We start from the raw sequence: 22,588 nt of genomic DNA on the forward strand, positions 1-22,588 counted from the left end.
CCTTTTTCAGGGAGTCATATTTAAATCCTCAAAATAGAGCTCAAGTAGGACTGAACTGGTGCGTTTTGCCTTAAGCCTTTCATCCTGTAGTCGCCATTCACGCCAATAATCTCAGGATCAGGCCCTTATTTTGTACTGACTACAGGATAAAATGCTACTTCCTCTATTTTACTTTGCCTTCTGGGATGTGGTCATGCCCTGAAAACATAAAGGAAAAGGATCGGCTCAATGGAGAGTGCCTGTGTCTCTAAATAGCATATGCTATTAGATGGAGACAAAGTAATATGTTGCACTTTCCCTCAAAAGAGTACAGAGTTAAGGTGCTAGAGCACTAAGAACAATTAATCACCAAATTCTGTCTTCAGATACCTGAGCACCTGAATTTAACATTAGATAAGAATTTGGCTCCAACAAAAATAAAAACAGGACCCCCACAGGGGCTTTTCAAAGGCTCTGGCAATGGGTGGTGTCATGCAAAGTGCATATGTAACACTATGCCTACAAAACCCTACATTTTCGCATGTGAACAGACATCTGCATGCACAAATCAGCTCAATATAATAATATTTTACTTCTGTAGCTGCTGCCAGAGGCACTTGAAGTCTGTGAAGTTCTTTAACACTCACATTTTTAAAATACCACTCAAAAAGGTGGATTGGGATATCCTTTCTGAGAACAGCACTAGCTAAACAGAGCTACTGTTGACCTTACTAGGTAAGTCATGACATGGTTTTAGAACTTGGTTCTAACACAATATCACTGTCAATATTAGGCAGGAAAACCATTCTAGAACCCTATTAATGACAACTGTGATTAAACATGGCTGTTATCATGGTTCCAACTGCAATGTGAGTAATAGTGGTGGGCTTCTGAGTACACACGGTGTGTCCCATATTTTTCTAATGGGAAACTGCAAACAATGTAACCAAAAGTGAAATGAAAGGTGAAGGATGGCAATGTCACTTAACTTTTGTTTTAACTTTATTGAAATATTATGTTACTCCTCAAGACACACACAATATTTAAAGGAAGATCTGGCAGAATATTTGAATCATCAATTAAAAAATCTGAACTATCATAAGCAATATAAAACTCATTCAACCAATAGGAAACTTATTTTCAGTGGCAGAAAGACAAATTCAGCAACCAAGAATAATGAGAGCTTATCTCTCAAAGTTGGAATATTGTAAGTAAAAGTCACAAATGTCCTTATCTGAAATTGTTTCTGTGATATATGTAACGTTTCATATGATGATGCAAAATGCATTCTGAGTGTCGTGAGCCGACAACTACAGTAAGCAGATTCATCTGCAAAAATTTGCTCATCAAAGAGTTCCTGCAGGGCTTGACACTCTGTGGGCTGAGATCTAGTGGATATCAACCTAGTTACTGGCTATTTTGTGCCAGGATGTGGTATGCCTAATTTGCTGACACAGAAGATGTTGCCAATGCAGTTCAACCCAACCCGTTAGCATTGGGAGACACCAACCACATTTCAGCCTATGTGACTGTGGTTTTGTCAATATTAGTAGTTTGCTAGTTGTCTTCCTGCATCGAAAAAGCCAATCATTTAGCCAGGTACTTATAAAAGCTCACCTTGAAAATTTGCTAGGACCCTCTCCATCTTCATCATCAAAGTCCATTCTGAAAAAGCAAAATTTTTGAATAAGTAATCGTTATTTAAGAAGCCAAGAGTTAAATTAAACATTCTGTCAACAAAAATCTGCACTGCTGCTATTTTCTTCTTAATTTTAAGTGAATGTAGTTCCTTTGAAGTGTGCTGGATTAGCAGCCCTCAGGCCTGATCCAAAGCCCACTGAAATCAATAGGAGTCTTTCCATGTATCTCAGTGACCTTCTTTGGGTCAGGCCGATATATAATGAAGTTCTCTGTTATCCACATAATACAGATGGGGGCAAAGTCATACAGACTTCCCCGCACTATCCCGCCCACATGCTTTTGCCCAGGTCTGGAGAATTCACATGTAACAGTGAGAGGGAGCAACAGGTCAATCTCTACATCTAATTGTTTCTTGGCCTCTGCTAAAATTGGCTGCCAATTAGTCCCAAATGATTGTAAATGTGGTGATTTTTGGACTTGTCCGTTAGAAACCAAGATCACCAACTCATTTCACACAGGACGTCAGTCAGCCCTTAGATGCTGATGACTTTCAATCACTACAGACCTAGATTTAAATGAATTAGTGACTTTTAGCCACTACAAAGCCATGTAATAACACTATTACTTAAAACAGACAGCATTTTTACATCTCTATATTTCTATACTTTATAAAGGTTGGCAAGCATTGCTATACCAGCTTTACTGATGGGGAACCTTTGGCATAACGAGACACTAAGTGTCTGATTCTGATTGCACAATGATTTTACTGATGTAACCTTATTTACTCTAATAATCAGACACGATTTAAAAAAATGTAAGTGAGATTTGATTCAGGCCCTAAGTGTCTTATCCACGGTAGGTATTCCATTATCATTCCTTTCAATTAACAAATCAGAGTTTTATTTTTTTTTAATCCTTTTTATTAGGCAACACAAACACTTCTAAGTTTTCTAAAATTTCCGACTGCAATAAGACTTAAGGAAATTCTGGATTCCATACGCCCTCAAGTTTTTTATGATCATAAATGCAATAAGCTATAGCTATGGCAAAAGAAAACTGCAAAGACAATTTAGGTCTTCATATTAAAAAATGTTTCACTGAATTAAAAAAAAGATTTTTTAAATTAAAACATATATTAAAGAATAGTACTACACTGAGTTCTGGGCACAGAATAACTTCTTTGAAACTAAAAACCAAAATATAAATGATCAACTACACAATGTAAGCGCCAGACTCCATCAGTGTATATTACTTTACTCCTTAATTTTTATATAAATGACCAGATGCCCTCTAAAAGATTTCTTTGGACGGTAGTAATCTATGTACAAATGGAACAAAAAAAGAAAATCATCACAAGAACTGAAAATCTCATTAGAAAAGACACATTAATACTTCCAGACGGTAAGAGAGATTATTCATTTCTAAAGGAAGTGGTCAGGAAAACCACTTTCCTAAAAGGTCTCATAGAAAAAAAAATGTGGTTTTGTATTTTGTTTGATTGAAGTCTGATTTCATCATCGATGTTTCCACTGCAAATCATGTTGCGCTCTTCTGCTCATTACCAAGTTCTGTTTCAGAATCACTTTCTATATGATCAACAAGGAATCCAGTGGCTACCCACAAAAGCTTATGCTCAAATAAATCTGTTAGTCTTTAAGGTGCCACCGGACTCCTTGTTGTTTTTGTGGATACAGACTAACACGGCTACCCCCTGATACTTTCTATATGATGAATGGCCTTTCAGTTGTATTTTTGTGGAGCAACAGTGACCTCCAGTGGCCAGCGAGGCTAGTTGTACAGAGATATGTATGGCTAATTCATGGCCAATCTACTCTTCCATAACAATGCTGTTTTCAGTAGGGGGCTCTCCAAATATTCTGAATTTGCTCAGACCAGCTGCATGGGAGATATTTCTAACAATGTACATGTTATCTTGTTGAAATTCTCCTGTGATCCTTGCCCCTGCAATTGATTGGGATAGCTCAGTGGTTTGAGCATTGGCCTGCTAATCCCAGGGTTGTGAGTTCAATCCTTGAGGGGGCCATTTAGGGATCTGGCAAAAATAAGGGATGGTACTTGGTCCTGCTGTGAAGGCAGGGGACGGGACTTGATGACCTTTCAAGGTCCCTTCCAGCTCTATGAGATAGATTTGGACACTTTCACCTACTTGGTGCCACTGAAGTCAAAAGTGCTCTTTACAGGCACAGGGGTCAATCTATGAAGATTCAATTGCAGGACCCTTGTCTATAAAGCAAATCCTTCCCTAACCTCACTGGCTACTGAAGCGCAATGGAGAGAGTCAAGAGTTTACTGCAGGTGCTACACATCCCCTGCCCTGAAGGAAACCAGCTGGGGAGACCTGGATCAGGGCTGGAGGATGCTTTACTGTGTAGCGCCTCCATCCTTCCCTGTGTGGAGAGGTATTAAAGGGGCTCTTTCCTTGATGGGGTTTGTCCAGATCCCAGCCAAAACACATGGGGTGGTGGGGGAGGGGAGTATTGAGAGCTGGATCTTCCCATGAGCATAACATCCCAGCTTTATTATGTTTGGTCCAGTTTATTATTATTGGAATATGCAACACTTGATAACAGTGTATTTAGGGCCTGGTCTTGCAGCCCTTACTCATGGGACTCATCCCAATGGAATAAGTGAAACTAGTCATGCAAGTATTTATCCAGCTAGATAGAGCTGAGTTTCTTAAACTGAAAACTCTTTGGAGTTAAGACTGCCAGTCAGTCATATGTACAGACAGCACCTACCACATTGTGTGGGCGACTGGAATGCAAATAGAAAATAAATCTAGACATTTATACCATGTGTATCTAAGTGCCTAGAACTGTTAAACAGGCTTTAACATACTGGACTTTAATATATACTTATCACTTTGTTAGGCTACACTGTAATTGCATTTTTATTACAAATGTAAAACAATGCTTTTTTTTAAAAATAAGGACTTAAACTAACTTCATAGAACACTTGTAAAAATGCTGCACAAAATTAATGTCAGCTCTGGTCTTTGTTTTTAAGACAAAAAAAAGGAAGAAGTGGAAAGTAGAGATATGTTAATTATACATGGAAAAACTCAGATCATCTTGAAAAAAAAACCAGTGGGTTTAAAAGTAAGAGATGCTAACTGGTTGCCTTCCACTAATATATATGGTTTAAAATGAGGCAGAACCCAGAAGGATGAGGAATCAGTTTTAACCTTTAGCATTACACAGCACAGCATGTAAAAAAATATTCCAACAAACTCACCTTACCCCAACAGATAAGATCCTCTATTCAGAAAGAGTAAATTGCATGTCAGCAATACCGCAGAAGTAACTTCCCAGAAGACAAATGACATCATTTCAGAAACAATACCTTTTGTCTTCACTTAAAATTCCCATTTTAAAAAGCAACTAAAAATATGCTATCCTGGGCTCTCATACTGAAGAGAGAAGAATAAATCTTGTTTTCTTCTTTCACACAGTATTCAGGTGTTGTGAAAAGGCCAGATAGTAATAATTATATTTATAAAGTGCCCCATGCAAAAGCTTCTTGGGTGCCATAAATAATATACGAATTATGAAATATGGTAACATTTTAAGTTAAAAACACGTTCAAGCAAGAAACAAAAAAGGAGATGGGGGCAGGTTGAGTGGGAAAGATGGGAGAAAATGGATTTTAGGTAATGTTTAAAAATTGGGGAGATGGTTTGAGGTAGCTATTCATGAGGGTGCAGGCAGAAAATGAGTTCCACACCCTAGGGCCCATCATAGCAAAGGCAAAAACACTTGCTGACCTAAGGCCAAAAATCAATGGAGCCCTAAAAGAAATAGATACCCAGCCAAAAAAAACCCAGAAGAGGCCTGAAATATAGCCAGTGCCTACACTGATAAGGGCTTTAAAAATCAGCATAAGCAACAAAAATAAATTTAAATAAGTCTACATACTCTTACTGCCCTCATCAATGGAATATCTTACGCATTTGTACCTTTTTTTCTTCCCCACAAAACGTTTGGCACAATCCACAGAGAGGAAAAACGTATTTCCTAGCTGCTGATGGAATGGAATCCTTACCTTGCAGAAACACCTTCTGGACAGACAATGAGCTTAACCTGGCACATATTTAAGCCTGTACAACAATTATTTTGCCAGAGTGCATCAGCAATTATAAGCAAAAAACAATTTTCAAAAAGATACCAAAGTTGGGAAAGAAAGCCATACTGCTGGCTGCATTCCTTTGTGTTTGATCAGAAGCATTCATTTCTAAAGTGCCCAAGGAGTTAAGTGTACAAAGATGCATCACCAGGGGAGTAAGGAAAGGACTAAATGCTTGTTACAGCTTTGTTCAAAGAGAAAGTACAATGCATTAGACACAGCAAGCAGACATACCAGGCATTCTTTCCCTGGAGGTCTGAATACATAGACTGAATAAAATGCTTTCTCTCCACCACCTTAGGGAGGGCTTTCTAATCTAGAACTAAGATTCACTGATACAAAAGTGCCCCTGTACAGCAGCAAACCTACACTATCTAATTCAGAGAATTTTTAAATTAAATACATTTTTAAATAACTCACTTTTACTACCACCCCCCCATCTCATTCTCCTGCATATAAAAGATACTTACAATGGTATATTTAAAACTCAGGACCACATCATTTTGATTTAACTTTCAAGTCAATATTTTGTATAACCAGCAAACTTCACATTTAGCAACATCAATGCTTGGCAGTCACTACTTAGTAATTAGTATTAGCAGCTGACCTGGCTGCTGCTCAGCAGTGAGATCATTTGTCTGGTCACGTAAGAGTCCAAGACTTAAAGTTAGACTCTTTGTAAAGTAGCCATTAAAAAGATGTTAAAGCTTTCTCTTTTTTTCATGGATTCCAAGGTCAGAAGGGACCACTGTGATTATCTAGTCTGACCTCCTGTAGATGCAAGCCATATGGAACTTCCCCAAAATAAGTCCTAAGAGCAGATCCTTTAGAAAAATATGCAATCTTGATTTTAAATTTGTTTTTAGCATAAGCTTAAAAAGGCTTTTGTGTTCAACAGTTTTAACACAAAATGTAGCTTTTTCAAAAGGGATAGTTCATGATTTAATAAGATCAACTGTATACAGTTAGTTCAGCATGTGGAAGCCCACTTCAGAGGTAAAGCAGACCAAAGGAACATATCACACCAGCGCTCCACACGCCTCATCTGGCTGCCAATTTAATTCCAGGTCTAAGACACGGTCCAGATCCTCCTGTTTTTATTCACATATGTAGTGGGACCAGCCGTCCTAGCTACTGTCTCTTGTATTCCCCTAGAAGACCATTAAAATTGACAGAACACTTTGGCTGGCAATCACAAGAGGAGAACTCACAGGAATTGGGTCAGGGTTCTCTCAGTGAATCCTCCTCAGTTGAACGATCTTTACTCTTGATGAGCCCGGTTATGGCCATATTTAGGGGCAAATGTAAGACAGACCCATCTGCGTGCGTATATGCCTTCCCCTAACAGAATAGTGAAATCTCCAGAAAAGCGATCTCCTGACCACCATCTGGATTTCATCTGCCTAAGAAAGCAGTTATTTCTAGGGAAGAAAGCGTTTTTCCCCTGTGAAACCCTGAGGTACTTCTACTCCAAGTTGAGGACACTCTGATATTACAATGAGAGAGGCCACAGAACTACATGTGATTAAAAAAAATATATATTGTCCTGCTTACGGACACAATGTGAGGAATAAGCAAAAATGGTCTGGATAAAATAAGAATTTCCTCTCCCCCAGCAAAACCTCCAGCCATGTTAAGAAAGGAAACTTGAACCAAACCTTTCTCAGATACTAAGACATTTTAACTTCTGGTTTCCAATCAGGCCCAGGATATGACAAGCCAAAATACCTTAAGAGAGGCTGTAGTTATGGTTTCTGCACCTACGGCAGAAAATGGAAATACTGTATTAGAAATTTAAGTAGAAAATATGTAGTTGGGAGATTCCAAGCCCAATTTTCAGACCGAGCAGGTTTGGATAAATTTCCTTATGCAACTAGAATCACATCTTGCTCCACTTATTCGCATGAGACCTCTCACTGAGACCAGTGGGATTACTCATCTGAGCAAATGTAATGTGCTTACATTGGTTTCAAGACCACATCCCTGAATTTTGGATGCTTAGCCAATCCATAACGCCGTAACCTTCTGAGGCTTGCCCATCACTAAAAATACACACACAGCAGCAAGTTCAGTCTTACAACATACATGGTGAAAAGAAAACCAAAACACAACTAGCCAGTGTTGTGACGCATATTAGTACATGTATGCATTTAATTTATGAATGCAAATTGTTTTCAGTTTCACCACTGATAAAATGAAATAACTTACCCAGAACGCCTCTTTCCTCCTCTAGCAGGCATGGATCCTGCCATTCTCACCTGTCCTGTTGCCATAGGTGCAACTGGCAATGTCACTGATCCAGGAATATCTGAAGCCATTTCTGTAATACAGAATGAAAATCATGTTATCCACTATGAAAGGTAATGATGTACAGAAGGCTCTTTTAAAAACACTCAGTGCAGAGTGATCTTTCCTTTTATTTCTAAAAGAAGACAAATTTATCCTTTGTGGTTTAAAAGGACTGTACAAATGATGGCAAATTCATTACACTCTTGCAATAGCTTCAGTTTTGTCAATAGATATCCTGAGTGCAATTGGAGAGAGAGACAATCACAGCATACACAGCTTCCTGTGTATTTCTTTTACGTATTAGCTCACTGTACTTTTGTTCCCTACTGTACAGAAGCTGCCAATGAAGCCTAGCAGTCTTTCACAACACCTAAAAAATACCCTGCGAGGAAGCATATCAATGCAGAACTACTGAAATTAATTAGGTGCTGGGGCATAATTTATCCAGATCAGGCAAAATTTTAAAATATATTTTAAATATATATATATATAAAAATATATATATATTTTAAATATATATATAGATCAATGCAATATTAAAAAGTATGACAAACCCTATATGCTGGTAATTGTGGGTAGCAATGAGGTCTAGTGGCTAGAGCAGGAGATTGGGCCTCAGGAGATGTTATTTACATTCTGGTAGCATTTAGAGACCCTAATCAGAATTCATATCCCAATATGCAAGGTGCTAGGAAGAGTTTACACTCTAGGCTCTTATTCACATCTCTGTCAGTGCCTCGGTGTGTGACGTCAGGCTAATCCGATCTCTATGCCATGCTTTTCCAATCTGTAAAATGGGGATATCAACACTCACCTTAGTAAAGTATGTTGAGATCACAGAACTAAAAGGCATTTTTATTATCCAAAGACAGCAACTGGATGGGAAACATTTTATTATACTTCAGAATGAAATACACTCTAGAAAAACAGAACAATGTAGTTCTTTCCCTTCTTTCTATCCCATAGATTAAGTATTTGTATGGACTTTGTGGAATCATTATATAGGATTTAAGAAATGAAAAGTCTCTCTCCCTCTAAAGCATAGAGATTTCACAGACCATTTGCTGTAGCATGTGGCTGAGATACTACCAACCAAAGATCACAATGTCTAGTGGTCACAAAACAAAAACCCAAAAATGTTTTGTTAAACTGTACAAGGATTGTGCAAACGGGATGTATATTATTACTATTCCCCTCCCCCAAAACAGCTGGTAGGCTGGAGCTTGTGGAAGGATGGAGAGGAATCTGCTGAGAGTGAGCACACATTAAGAGAAAAATAAAAGAGACTGGATGATAAAAAAAAAAAGTGTTCTTCACACACATACAGCATCTCATTACCCCGCCCCGCCCCGCCCCCGCCAATGCATTCTCCTCCAAACTTCAACCCTAAATATTAATTCCGGTATTTTAAAATGTTGTGGGGTTTGGTTTTTTTAAATATCATTTAGAACCACACATATCAGGGTTGGCAAAGGCATCTTTGGTCACCTGGTCCATCCCTGGCAGCAACATTTTTAAGGTCTTCAGTGGAAGTTTATTGATTAGGGGAACAGGGATTGAGGGTTGTTCCCATTTTTCATTACTCAGTGCCATAGCCACGATGTTCCGTAACAGAGTGAGAACCAAACCAGTAACTCTAGAGGTGAAACCAGGGGCTTCTAAGGAGGTGAGCATAAGGAAGGTGTCAGAGCTGCTATGCTGCCTCCACTCCACAAATGGATCCCATTAGACTGAGCAGCCTACACCAGCTTCAGGGACATGCCATAAGTCAACCCTAAAACAGAGAAGAATCTGGGCCTATGAAAGTTTCTTAACAGAAAACAAATTATTCGAGAAATCCCGTTATTTTTCTCAACAGACTAGCACAAAAACCCAACTGTGACAGGGAAGCAGAAACCCACTCTCTTTCAACAGCATTTTCTTTCATGTTTGGAGAGCACTTCATTCCTGACCTATTTTATTCAAATCCATTATTCAATAAATGTACATTTTGAGTCCCATTGTTTCCATTCACTGCTGCTAGGAATTTCTTCTAGCACATTTATTTTATTAGCTGAACTTCTTTTCAGCCAAGAAGCAACAGAGCAGAGAACGTAAAACAATATGCTTCAAAAATTCATTCAACGATTAAAACAAACAAAAAAAAAAGATGCGTCTACAGTGTCATAAGACAGACATAGTAGAGTTACACAAGAACGGAAACATAAAAGCTAAACTGCTATTTCTGAAAATAAGTTATCTTTGAAATATACTGACAATCACCTCACATTTGAAACATATAGCTGAAAGTCATCTTCAGTTGCTCTGCTGATTCGTTTGTTAAAGCAGCTTTTAAAACACTAATAAGTATGCTTTTACAGTGTGTTTCTCACTAAGAGAAACACTGAAATACACACCACTAAGAGGACTGCTCTTTTAACCAGCATGCAGCCCTAGAGCAAAAAGGAATATTTTAACAGAATTTCAAATAAATCCAAAAGTGTCCTTTATTATTTTTTAATACCAGAAAAGAAACATGAACACTCATTTGTGATGAGGCGTTTGTACAGCACTATTTTCCTTCGATACAAAATAAAGCACATACAGTACCTTCAAATGACGTGTTGAAGGTAAGAGGGTCAGAATGGACTCAGCACATTAGACCCCAAAAGAGTCTAAAATTTATAGAATAAGTATCATCTAATGAATGGTCTTTCTACTAACAAGAAAGGGGGTAGGGGGGATAGCTCAGTGGTTTGAGCATTGGCCTGCTAAACCCAGGGTTAAGAGCTCAATCCTTGAGGGGGCCATTTAGGGATCGGGGCAAAAATTGGGGATTGGTCCTGCTTTGAGTAGGGGGTTGGACTAGATGACCTCCTAAGGTCCCTTCCAACCCTGATATTCTATTAAATGCACTTGCCACTGCTCCAACAGTACATTCCACCCTTGACAGCATTCCAAACAGCTCACCTTGCTTATTCAAGGAGTCCCACTGACTATAGTGGATTACACATGTGAAAAAAATCAGCAGTAATTGCCCCTCATGAGTTGTTCCAAGCATTAACTTCACTGCTGAAGGGTCTCAGGATGCAAAGAGAAGAGCATTCAGCTTCAAAGCTAAGGTAGAATAATTCACAAGGAATTTAGTTTGTAGGGGCCTTCATTTTCTCCCATCCTAGGAAAGACTGTATGCAATCAGCCTTACAGTGCTTTCCACCAAGAAGCAAAAACTAATGGAAGACAGAAGATACAGAAGGGTAGATTCCTCAGCCCTTCAGATATTTTTAAACCTGACAACATTCAACCTAAAGAGGATCCCTCAGAATACAAAGTGGGAAGGGGTGATATAAGAGAAGGAAAATAGTGCTCATCACTTTTCACTGTCCTCTCCATCCGGCAGAAGTTTCCAAACAACCAGCAGATGTAGCTAGCAGACCCAAAGAGGAAGCGGACCTCGCTAAGAAGCAATTTGGATAACTTTGTCTCTTCTGGCACCTTAGAGACTAACCAATTTATTTGAGCATAAGCTTTCGTGAGCTACAGCTCACTTCATCAGATGTGAAGTGAGCTGTAGCTCACGAAAGCTTATGCTCAAATAAATTGGTTAGTCTCTAAGGTGCCACAAGTACTCCTTTTCTTTTTGCAAATATAGACTAACACGGCTGTTACTCTGAAATTTGTCTCTTCTGCCTATCACCACACAGGAATACATTCAGAAATGTGAGGCAAGGACAATCTACATGGCCTTGAAGTCTCCAGCATGGTGAACTTGTCCCACTCAGCTCAGGTGGTAGAAATTCATCAAGCAGCATGGCCTTTTGCGGGCATCTTGATCATCCGTTAATAATACATGATTTTAACCAAATGACTTTAAGGCATGATAGGTAGAGACCTGTATTTCAGGTCTTTGAAATGAACATCTATTTGTCCTTCTAAAGAGCTATGTACAATGGAGATTAACCCTAGCGGCTACCTTTTCATCCAAATATTAAATCCTTTCTAGGGGAAAGAAAAAAAAAAAAAAAGGAGAGATTTGGTTAGAAGTTAGGCACAATCATGGACTCGTTCATACAGAAGTCCAAAACCAGCTGAAAGAGGAATTCCTGAAGCACCTGAAACTTACATCCATCCAGGAAAAACAGTAAGAACAGAGCCTTGCTCACTAGGAAGATTAAATCTCCAACAAGACACACCAAAGAGCTACTTCCAGAGTCAACAGATTTCATGTAATTTTTCATGCATGTCCTCAAGAAACTATGAGCATGGAAAGCAAAAGCCCATCAAACCCCAGAAAGTCAATATACCAAAACTGAAAACTTAGAGGGGAGTTTCAGGCCCCTCATAAAAACAACTCAAATAAACCTGCTGTAGGGAACAGCTTGTGGACAGGATATGCTTGCATGCATAGCAATACAGCATTATACACACACAAAACATTGTGACCGTGACCCCGGACTTCACCATGGCTCTAGAATGCAGGATGCACCATAGCTTAAAGCAGCTCGTTGTCCAATACTCAATTCCTTCCCTAAATACCCATGGCGAGTTCTGCAGATCTTGAATTCTGGGGGACGGTAAGGTCTAGCTGTCCAGCTGTATAACAAATGCAGTGACGGTAGCACTTCTAAGGGCCGTGACTGGGATATCAAACACACCTCAGAGGGGAGCTTTCACTACCTAATGACAGCATCATTACTATACAGGGTTAACTAGGGTTAACACATCTAACAAGGGGGCACTACTACTGAGTCACAATATCCTGCGGAGCGAAGGCTACATTGCTGAGATCAGGTTCTCCCCCAAAAATATGCACTCCAGATTCTGACTGTGCAGAAAATCCACCCAGAATGTGGCCAGACTATACGTTATAGATTCCAGGGAGTCTGACTAGGAAACTGGTTCAGATTTGAACTCCTTTTCAAAGCAGTTATCTCCATCCTGACTTGCCAACAGTCACCCTGCAGGATCAGAGCCTCAATATAATTTCTCCTTCACATGCTAGAAAGCAGATCCTAGAGCTCCGTGGGGAGCAGGGTGATTAGAAGTTGGATGGATCAGAGAAGCAGAGGACAGAAACATGCAGCCTCACAGAATGAGGTACTTGTCTGTGGAAGTCACAGTCACAAGGAAAATGTGACTGGACAGCCTGCTTTCTCTGAGGCTGGACCTGCTGGCACTGAAGGACACCAGAGATGAAGCTAACAGGCTCAGAGAGGTCTACATAGTACTGTACTAAGGGAAACCTACAGACATAGAATAGAAATGATGTGACAAGCAGGCCACAAGAAGTACTGCTGCCAGGAGCCCTCTGCTGTATGGAAGAGGGAGTGCAGCAGAAAAAAAGGACACCAGAAAATCAGAAGGGGATACCCGCCAGTGATCTAAATTACATTAGTATAAACAGGGAGCAGCTCCATGGGGGTAAACTGAGTTATTTTGGTGTAATAAAATCAAAGCCTGAAAGTGCATGGGCAGTTATAGCATTGGTTGTTTGGTTGTGAAAAAAAAGGTTACCCATTTTTTTGGAACTGTTCATGTCCATTCCATTCTAGGACGCGGGCATTCTACTTAGATAGAATGAAGCCATTCCGTAAGTCAACACAGTTGTTCATTGCAGTGGCAGACAGGATGAAAGGCTGTCTAGTGTCTGCTCAGAGAATCTCGTCCTGGATTATGGCCTGCATCCGCTACCTCTATGAGCTGGCAAAGGTGCCCCCGCCGGCGATCATGATGGCACACTCAACTAGGGCATAGGCATCATTGGCAGCCTTCCTGGCATAGGTGCCAACCCCAGAGATCTGTCGGGCCGCTACCTGGTTGTCTGTCTACGTTTGCGTCGCATTACATGACGACTCAGCAAGTTCGAGACGATGCTGGCTTTGGCAGTAAGCAGACACTGGACAACCTTTCTCCTATCTGTCACTGCAACAAACAACTGTGTGGACTTACAAAACAGCTTTGGTCAATCTATGTAGAATGCCAGCACACTAGAATGGAATCAACATGAACAAGCACTCGAAGAAGAATGGAAGTGCTTGATGTGTGGTACTTGTCAATAAAGTGCCAGAAAAATACAGCTCTCAGGCTCATACACAACCACATACACTGTTGCTACTGTTAACTCAAACAGAAGTATTTAATCAGCACCGGATATTAAGAAATGAGCTGGGCTCTTACTTAGGTTGGGAAGACTCTTTTCTTTTGCAAACAAAAATAAGGGCATATCAAGCATACATAACCCTTACTTAAAAGTGTGAAGGAGTAATGGTCAAAGTGAAATTTGTAGATGAAGTTTGACCATAAATGTTGCCTAACATTGTGGACACAGTAGAGTGGAAAATATCTGTGCAAATACTTTAAATAGCTTTTTTTTACAAGAAAGTTTCTCAGTTGTAAACTATTTTTTAAAGGTAAGACATTTGCTTTTGCATTGCAAATCACAGGGTTACAAAAAATGGAGGAACAAGCTTATGCCCAGTAAGACCAATGGTATTCAGACCCATCTGAGTTAGCAGCAAAGCCAGAGAATAACTTATTGACACAGACAGCAATTACATAACTTCAATGGAAATCCGGACCCAGTTTCTGGGATAAAGAATGCTGAGACAGCTCAAATAATCTCAGACTTTCATTCCACCTGACCGCTCCACTTTTTCCCTCCTTCTTCCCACTCCCACCCCCTTCAGTCCGCTTCTTTCCTTTTTTGCCTGTTATCCCCACCTTTCTATTTAAATTGTTACCCCATCATGTCTGTGTAACATTGTCTGATTTTGTACTGTCTGGTCCTGCAGCTTTGTCAAGTTGTAAAGTTGTTTAACTACACAATTTTATTGGATATCCTGTGAAATGCATGGTAATTGGTAACATAGACAAGCTGTGAGTCATTTATACCTGTTTCTATTTTTTTTGTACTGTTTATTTCTTTATGAAAATTAATAAAAATTAATCACAAAAAAAGGAGAAAATTTACAGGGTATTTATTTCATTAACAGGGTACAAAAAGAAAAGTAATCCAAAAATCAGCCAAATAGCATCAAAATGTCTTACAAGTAGGATTCAAGAAAGCACTCATTTGGTAGGGAATAATCTCCAGTGACAGATTAGATTTCTCTTCTATCTCCATCATCCACGGGCCTGATCCCGCTACCTGTTCTCATGTTGACTTGTACATCAGTCCATGAGTAGTCCCGTGAATTCAAGAAGAACGGTACTATTCGATGTGAGTAAGGGTGACAGAATCTGCCTTGTGAGTCTGTGTCTAGAATTATATTCATGGCTGTAGGCCTCTTTGCTGCCACTTCCCCACTTACAGAATATGACAGCATTTCGTTGGTGTCGCATGTAGGTCATGCCAGAGTGCTTTGGAATCTTTTGAAATGAAGGACATTTTACAAATGTACATTACAAAAAAAAGTATCGATAAATTCCAGCTCCAAATAAAAGATGGTTTGTATTTGTTCTGGCCTTTATAATAAAGTTTTAGGTCTATGTAACTTAAGTTACATTTACTCCACAAAGTGAAACACAACATCAGGTAAAATCTGGTCTCAAGGTTTATTCTAAATAGATTTGTAAATATATGTATGTGATTTTTACAACAACCTGTTTCAATTCTTTGTACTGCTGAGTGTGATATCCTCCAACACAACAACTGAGGGGCTAAACCTCAGCAATCTTAGTGCAGTAAGATCACTGGATTGAACTGTAGGGGGGAAATATTGATTTTATTTTATTTTTAGTTGAATGTTACTTACCAGAGATTGGCCCCTAAGCCAAAATTTCAAATTCAAAACACCTCCCAAGCTTCTGAGTATTCAGACTCCAGATCTGGATTTGAATTTTGAAGCTTTATCTCAGCTCTACTACAGTACATGCTTACGGCTTTTAGACAGACACAGATTTCAGAGGAGCACAACTGACCAGTTGCACATCTTCACAGCGTGTGTCATCCAGCTGCGGGGGAGATTCTGCTACTGTAGTCAGAAACCTCTGCTTCTTGTGAAACTCCCAAAGGAACACGCTCTCTCCCATCTAGAATGGCCACTACCCAACATTACTTTCAGTCAGCGTATTACAGTCTTTGCTTCAGATCAAGACATGCATGATCTGCATAGGTAATGCTGGCCCCAATCCAAAGCCCACTGACATCAATAGCAATCCTTCCACTGACTTCAACGGGCTCTAAAACGCTTTAACTTCCAAATCTTGTGACAAGCGCAATATTTGCTAGTAAATATTAGGGGACCATTGAGGATGCTCTTTCCAGTATTCTTTAATCCTTTACGAGTCATTGTAATATGATAGGTTACATTAGAACTAAATATCAGTGCATGACTAAACCTGAGAGCAGAGGTGCTGGAACAATTTTTATAGTGGGGGTACTGAGAGCCAGTGAACCAAACTGTAAACCCTGGATATAATGGAAAACACTTCAAGCCAGGGGATATGGCAGCACCCCCAGCTCCAGCACCTATGCCTGAGAGATGCCAGTTATATAAATGTTACAGATTTGACTGCCAGTCCACAAACTGACTGAAATGGCAATCATCTCAGAGTAAATCTTAGTCTAAGGTTAACACACGTGCCCTGTCCCTTGAACAGAAGCCGATAAAAACGTTTTAGATGTTCCAAAAAGGTAAAGTCTAAAAACTTCTTTAGGTAATGGACAAATACAGTTGTCAAAATCATGAAGAATTAAGATATACAACCACTAACAGATCACAAAGGATTTTACCACCTAGTATAGGCACATTTAAGAGGAACAAAATAAAATCACATTTGTGAATTCAGAACTTTGCAGGTGAAAGCATAGCCACCATGAAGAATATTTCATAACACCTACAGTAAAATCTAATTATAAATTTAGTCACATCACTTTGGTATGTTAATTACAGAGAAAGAAAAAACCCAGATAAATTCCACACAGCAGTACAAATTTAAAATACAATTATTTTACAACCTTATTAATATTATTATACATACATACCATTAACAGGTAGGTTAAATAGACAACAGGTCAGAAAAATTTATCATTACATATTGCAAAAGCAGCAATAACCTTTAAATGCTCTTAACTCAGCACAATTATCATATCAAATAAGTCATAAATATAATAAATCCCACCTCTACAGAAGAATTTTTTTCCTGTGACCAAAACCTTCTTGAAAGAAATTTTATCCGCATCTGAGAAACATCAGAAACCTCTGGGAAGAAATGCAACTGCATTGGTATTCTGCTCAGAAAATGTCATCACAGATCTGTTTACCTTAACTGTGGACCATGATTCAGCCAGCAACAACCATCTTGCATACTGATCAACTTATTTGCAGCAAAATTACTAACATTTTCTAAATTAACCACATAGATTCTGGAAAATAGTTAATACTTTTAAAATTTTAAACTTTTTAAAAATTTTAAAAATTAAGTATATAATATGGACACTATTTTGTTACATTTTTCATTCCAGCAAGATGCATTGTACTTTATGGAGCTTCTCCTGTTATTCTATTGTGCATAATATGACATATTCTATTACATACAATTATCAAAGGGACATTTGAGGGAAGTTTAAAGTAAGAGCTTTACCATCTTTAGGATTCACAGGTGAATGTTAATTGCATATGAAAAATGTAAAACAATGCAAGTACGTACGTAATTCTTAATGGATCTGTTTTTACAGCATGTTTGGCAGTATGCGCGGTCCTGGAACCTTAATAAGAGTGCAGGAGAGCTGGAGTATCATTAGCGTAGTTCAGCAGCATCAGGAAACCCCAAAGAGTCCCTGCCCCCAAAAAGCTTTAGGCTATTTTTTGGGGTACATCAATTTTTGTGTATTCAACTTGAGACATATCAATAGGGCCTGATTTTCAGAGGGTGGGTAGAGGGTGTCTCAAACTGGGCACCCAAAAATGGTGGTACCCAAAAATAACTAATCTCTTGTGAAAATCTTGGCCTACAATTGTAATTTATCAAGTGAAAGGATACTCCGTTTTTGAGGCATGGATATGAAATACTACTTTTAAAATTAAAAACAAAACCCATATTATCAGATCATGAAGCTATTTACGTGGCAATTTCTGACCTTGGATAGGAACGTGCTATTCCAGCTGACTTCAATAAGTGTTATGGATATGTATCCGAGGGCAGAACCTGGCCCAATAAAAGCTCACTAATCTAGAATATTATAGGATACCAAATAAACAGTGTATCAGAGCCAAGTTCTACAATGAGAAACACAAACTTCACTTATGAAACAGCAATTTTAGATAAGAAACTGCTTTAATTGCTTCATAAAAGGACAGAGGAAGTTATAAATTTTATTATTCTACAACTATTACAGCAGACTGCCAAAAAACCATAAAAAATAATTATCTAACACTTAAAGTGTACATTAAGTAACTGTCCCAAAGGAAATTAAATATTTTAGTGCATTTTCAGAAAAGATGTTTGTAATGTAAACTGGGAAATTAGGTGCCAAATTTAATAAGATGGGTCTATGTGCAATTCTACACTTACATTAGCTCACACAATTTCCACAGTTGCACATACGTTTTTGTATGCAGCCTGAGGCCTCATTTTTCCCCACATTTGGCCCTAAAAATGCATCCTTTGTCTATGCAACAGTGACCTGTGCTAATAAACGTGCATACTGTAGGTTTCTCTAAGTGTACTACTTCTGCTTCCTGTGCAATTTGTAGCATGCTGTACTAAAGGCCATTCACAACTCTAAATAATTCTCTTTTCTAAACTGGGAACTATTTCTAATTTTTGTTTTAATTATAGTAATAGTCCAGAGTTTTCAAAACTACATAATTCAAGGCCAGGTCAATGCTAGAAACTTTTATCAATACAGTAACACTGGTTAAGTGTGTGATTTTTTGTAACACTTCTATACCAGCAAAAGCCCTACTGCAGACACAGTTAGACCAGCATAAAAGTGCCTCTAACCATGTAGCTTATTTCACTTGGGAACCTGATTTATACTGCCAAACATGCTCTAGTGCACCCCTGGCCCAAAAACACATTTTGCAGTGACAGTTTGATTCGGCCCACGGTAACAGCCATCAGTGCTGGTGACGAAATGAAAGGAGAGGGTGGTTTCTTTTCCCAGCTGATGAGTGAGAAACACCTGAGTAAACTGGGGAAGTTGCCAACCACAGAAGCTGAGCAGTATTACCAATGCCAGGAGTTTAAAAATCATGAGTCAGACCCCCCTCACCCACCTCCCACCAAAATAAATATGATCGTGTCCTAAAACTCATAGGATCTTTCAAAAGACTAAATCATGGTTTTGGGGGGCCATCTTCTGGTTTTTAAACTCCCTCTGTTCATCCCCAACATATCTGTGATGATTAAAGGCTGAACATTCAACCTTATTGCATACAAAATGTGCACACAAATATGTAGGCACCAGATTCTATAGGCTCCTGCTCCCTGGCTCCTCCCCACCTCCGCAGCGAATGGTTCATCGCTGATTCACCTTAATCGCTTCTTATTCCCATCCTTTTCTCCTCATTCCCATTTTTTTCATCCCTCTCTTCTTAGCATACTAACAGCTTCCAGCTTGGGAAAAGAGGCGCTTCTTGCATCACGCTCCAGCAGACACGTACAATGGGCATTGCCGACACCTTCCAACGAGCCACCCTCATGGTTAAAAGAGAATTTGCTTGGACTTCAATTGTTCAAAGGAGCAAAGGATAAAGAAGAATCCTTAGTGCTCTATTAACTTCAGTTCAACTGTGACACTAGACACAAGTGGAGGGTCTGGCCCCTGTTGTTTAAAAGATTCCATAAATTCCAGGGACAGATTTTCAAAGCCAATTTTGCAGCCTCTCTGCAAATTGGCCAGTGGTAAGAACCATGGGGTATGCCCCCAGAAGTCCCAGACATGGGGGAGTGCAGCATCAGTGAGGACACAGTAACTCGAGTAGAGCTACTCACACCTGGACTAGGCTAACCCAAGTGCTTAGACCCGCCTGATGCTGATTGCCCGAGATAACTCTGCATACTCTCAGTCTTAATTCTGAGTTTTGTTTTGTTTCCTGGAGAATGGGAGCAGTCCTTCAGAAAGGAGTGCAAAATGTGGATCACGGTTTTTGTACTTGGGTCGGAGCATAATGAAATTCAACAATCGAATAAGAGCCCAGGTTAGCTCTGCAGTGAAGACATACTCTGAGTGTCAAATATCTAGGCACAGTTACACTCACAAATGGGTAAATTGGATAGTCACATAGCTAACGGCCCAATCTGCATTCTCAAAAGTAAGGATTTCATGTGAAGTTCACTGGCCAATCTGCGGAGGCTTCAAAGTTGACATTGAAAATCTGTCCATGGAATTGATGGAATATCTAAACGGGGGCCAGACCCTCAACTTGGGCAAAGTGTCATAACTCAGCTGAAGTTAATAGAGCTATGATAATTTTCACCAGCTGAGGATCTAGGCCTAGGCCAGGGGTTCTCACAACAAATTTTTTGGTGGCCTCAAAGTGCGGCCACCAACTCTTGCTGGGGGGTTACGCTGACAATTTTTCTTAAAATACTTAATTTACTTTAGGAAAAAATATATATGCACAGACACATGTCCAAATTATTGTAATTTATTGAATCTGTGTTATTGAGTCTGCAAAAAAAAATAACATACAGCTGTCTCTCTTCTTTACTGGACCTAAACAGAATAGAAACAGAAATAAGGCGCTCTGCAGGTTATTGTCTTTTTTGTTGTTGTGTCTTTTCCTTTTTTTGGTTGCTTTTTTAAAACAGACTTGCTAGCTAAAAAGTCTGCTGCTGAGAAAAGTGATATTAACAAACATACAAATATCACTTTTCACAGCAGCAGACTTACTCAGTCCTGGCAAGCCCGGGGACAAATTAAGTCTTGGATGGGGAGGTCGGTAGGAGGGAAGTGGGGGACAGGGGGAAATGCATAATGAGCCAGCGGAGGCAGCGGGAGCCAGGGACAACGGGGGGTGAGCCCCACTGCTAGGGGTTGGAGTCCCGGGGCCAGAGCCTGCTGCCTGCTACACCAGGGCTGGAGCCCAACTCTACATCCCTAGGAAGGTGGGGAACTCATTAGCTGCCTCTTCCTCCAGCATTTGAGTCTCCAGAGGGGGCAGGGTCCAACCCCTGCTGGTGGCCCTTGGGGAGGGACCACTGCTTTGTCCCCCCAATCACTGCCCAGGAGTCTGTGGCTGCAAGAAAAGCCCCTGGTGGCCGCATTTGAGATGCGCAGGCCTAGGCCCTCACATAGCACAGAATATATTGCCATACATAGGTACAACAGCAATCTCTAGGGATGCATATTTTAATTTGTCCTTGTTTTGTTGTTTAGACATTCAAGATCATTTGATCAATTTTCCCCCGTTTAATAAGTATTAATCAAATGATTCTCCATCACAAAATTAGGCTTCCCACACAAAGCAGCGTTTCCATTTAAAAGAAATTATCATTCTCCCTCCCCCTATGATATTTTGAATGTGCTTAAAATAACAACATAAGTATAAGCTGTGCGCAAGAACAGCAAGAAAAAGTTTCTCTAAAAATTTTTTTTCGTAAATTTTACACACTCTATTAGAACTAACAAATGCAATATAGGATTGTTCCATCATTCATGCAGCACCATATCTGTAGAATCTCAATTTTATATGTAATTACTTTATCTATTAACATACAAATTGAAGCAATGTAACATACATCCAAACTATGCACATAAGCACAAAGAGGAAAACTAAGGAAGTGTAATGACTCTTCTTCAAACTTTCTCAAAGATAGATTGTGCTTAGTCCATTAACTCATCATTTAACGTTTTCATTTAGTTAGTTTGTTTAGTTTATTTTGGTTGGCATTCCACCAGAAATTCATGTACAGGAAATGTGTTTTCCTTTCTAAAATGGAACACTTAGTAGATGACATACAGCAAAACACCAGGAGGTAAAGTGGAAGTTGTAACACAAGAATATGTTAAAACTAGACATAATAATATTGCATTAGATTTTAAAAAATTACACACACACACACACACACAGAGTCCAGGGGCCACCATTATTTATTACTTGAAAATGATGTGAGTGAGATTCTTGTCTCTGTTCCCACCAGTACACAAACAGCCTCAGTGGAGTTACTCTGGATTTATACTTGTATAATAGAGTTCAGAGTCTGTCGCAGTGTGAGCAAAAAAATTATCTTATTGTACTTTGCTGAGATCCAGACTGTGCCCAAATCCTGTCGCATTTTCCTCCACAACATTTCTAAGATCTGACATTTTCTGTCTAGATAGCAAAATTCTCATCTAGGCTCTCTATCTCCAGTCTTACCTGCTGTAATTACTTGTTCTCCTTCCCCAAATCCCACCTTACTGTCTTGTTACATCGCTCCACCCTATTATATCATGTTTGAGATGACCTATAGACTCTTCTGGGAAATTGTCTCTTTTTATCCATTTGGGAGGATGCCTAGCAAAAGTTTGGGCTTTGTAACAAATAAGCAATTATAACTGTTCAACACTTTATTATTCACTATTACAGACTATTTTTTTAATCCACCCATCTTTAAATTATTTATT

The 22,588-nt window shown here is 39.3% G+C and overlaps 1 protein-coding gene across 4 annotated transcripts in view; it reads right to left on the bottom strand.

The window, feature by feature from the left end:
- ARNT2 (aryl hydrocarbon receptor nuclear translocator 2) overlaps positions 1-22,588 on the bottom strand; it is a 132,828-nt gene that overhangs the window by 91,834 nt on the left and 18,406 nt on the right. For all 4 annotated transcript variants that reach the window (XM_073304107.1, XM_073304108.1, XM_073304110.1 and 1 more), the window contains exons 2-3: positions 7,972-8,083; positions 1,597-1,644 (exon numbers count right to left, since the gene is read on the bottom strand). In XM_073304107.1, the coding sequence (XP_073160208.1) occupies positions 1,597-1,644; positions 7,972-8,083 (160 nt within the window). The remainder of the gene's footprint in view (positions 1-1,596; positions 1,645-7,971; positions 8,084-22,588) is intronic.

Source organism: Lepidochelys kempii, chromosome 10 (assembly GCF_965140265.1).
Source record: "Lepidochelys kempii isolate rLepKem1 chromosome 10, rLepKem1.hap2, whole genome shotgun sequence".
Classification (NCBI taxonomy): Eukaryota; Metazoa; Chordata; order Testudines; family Cheloniidae; genus Lepidochelys; species Lepidochelys kempii.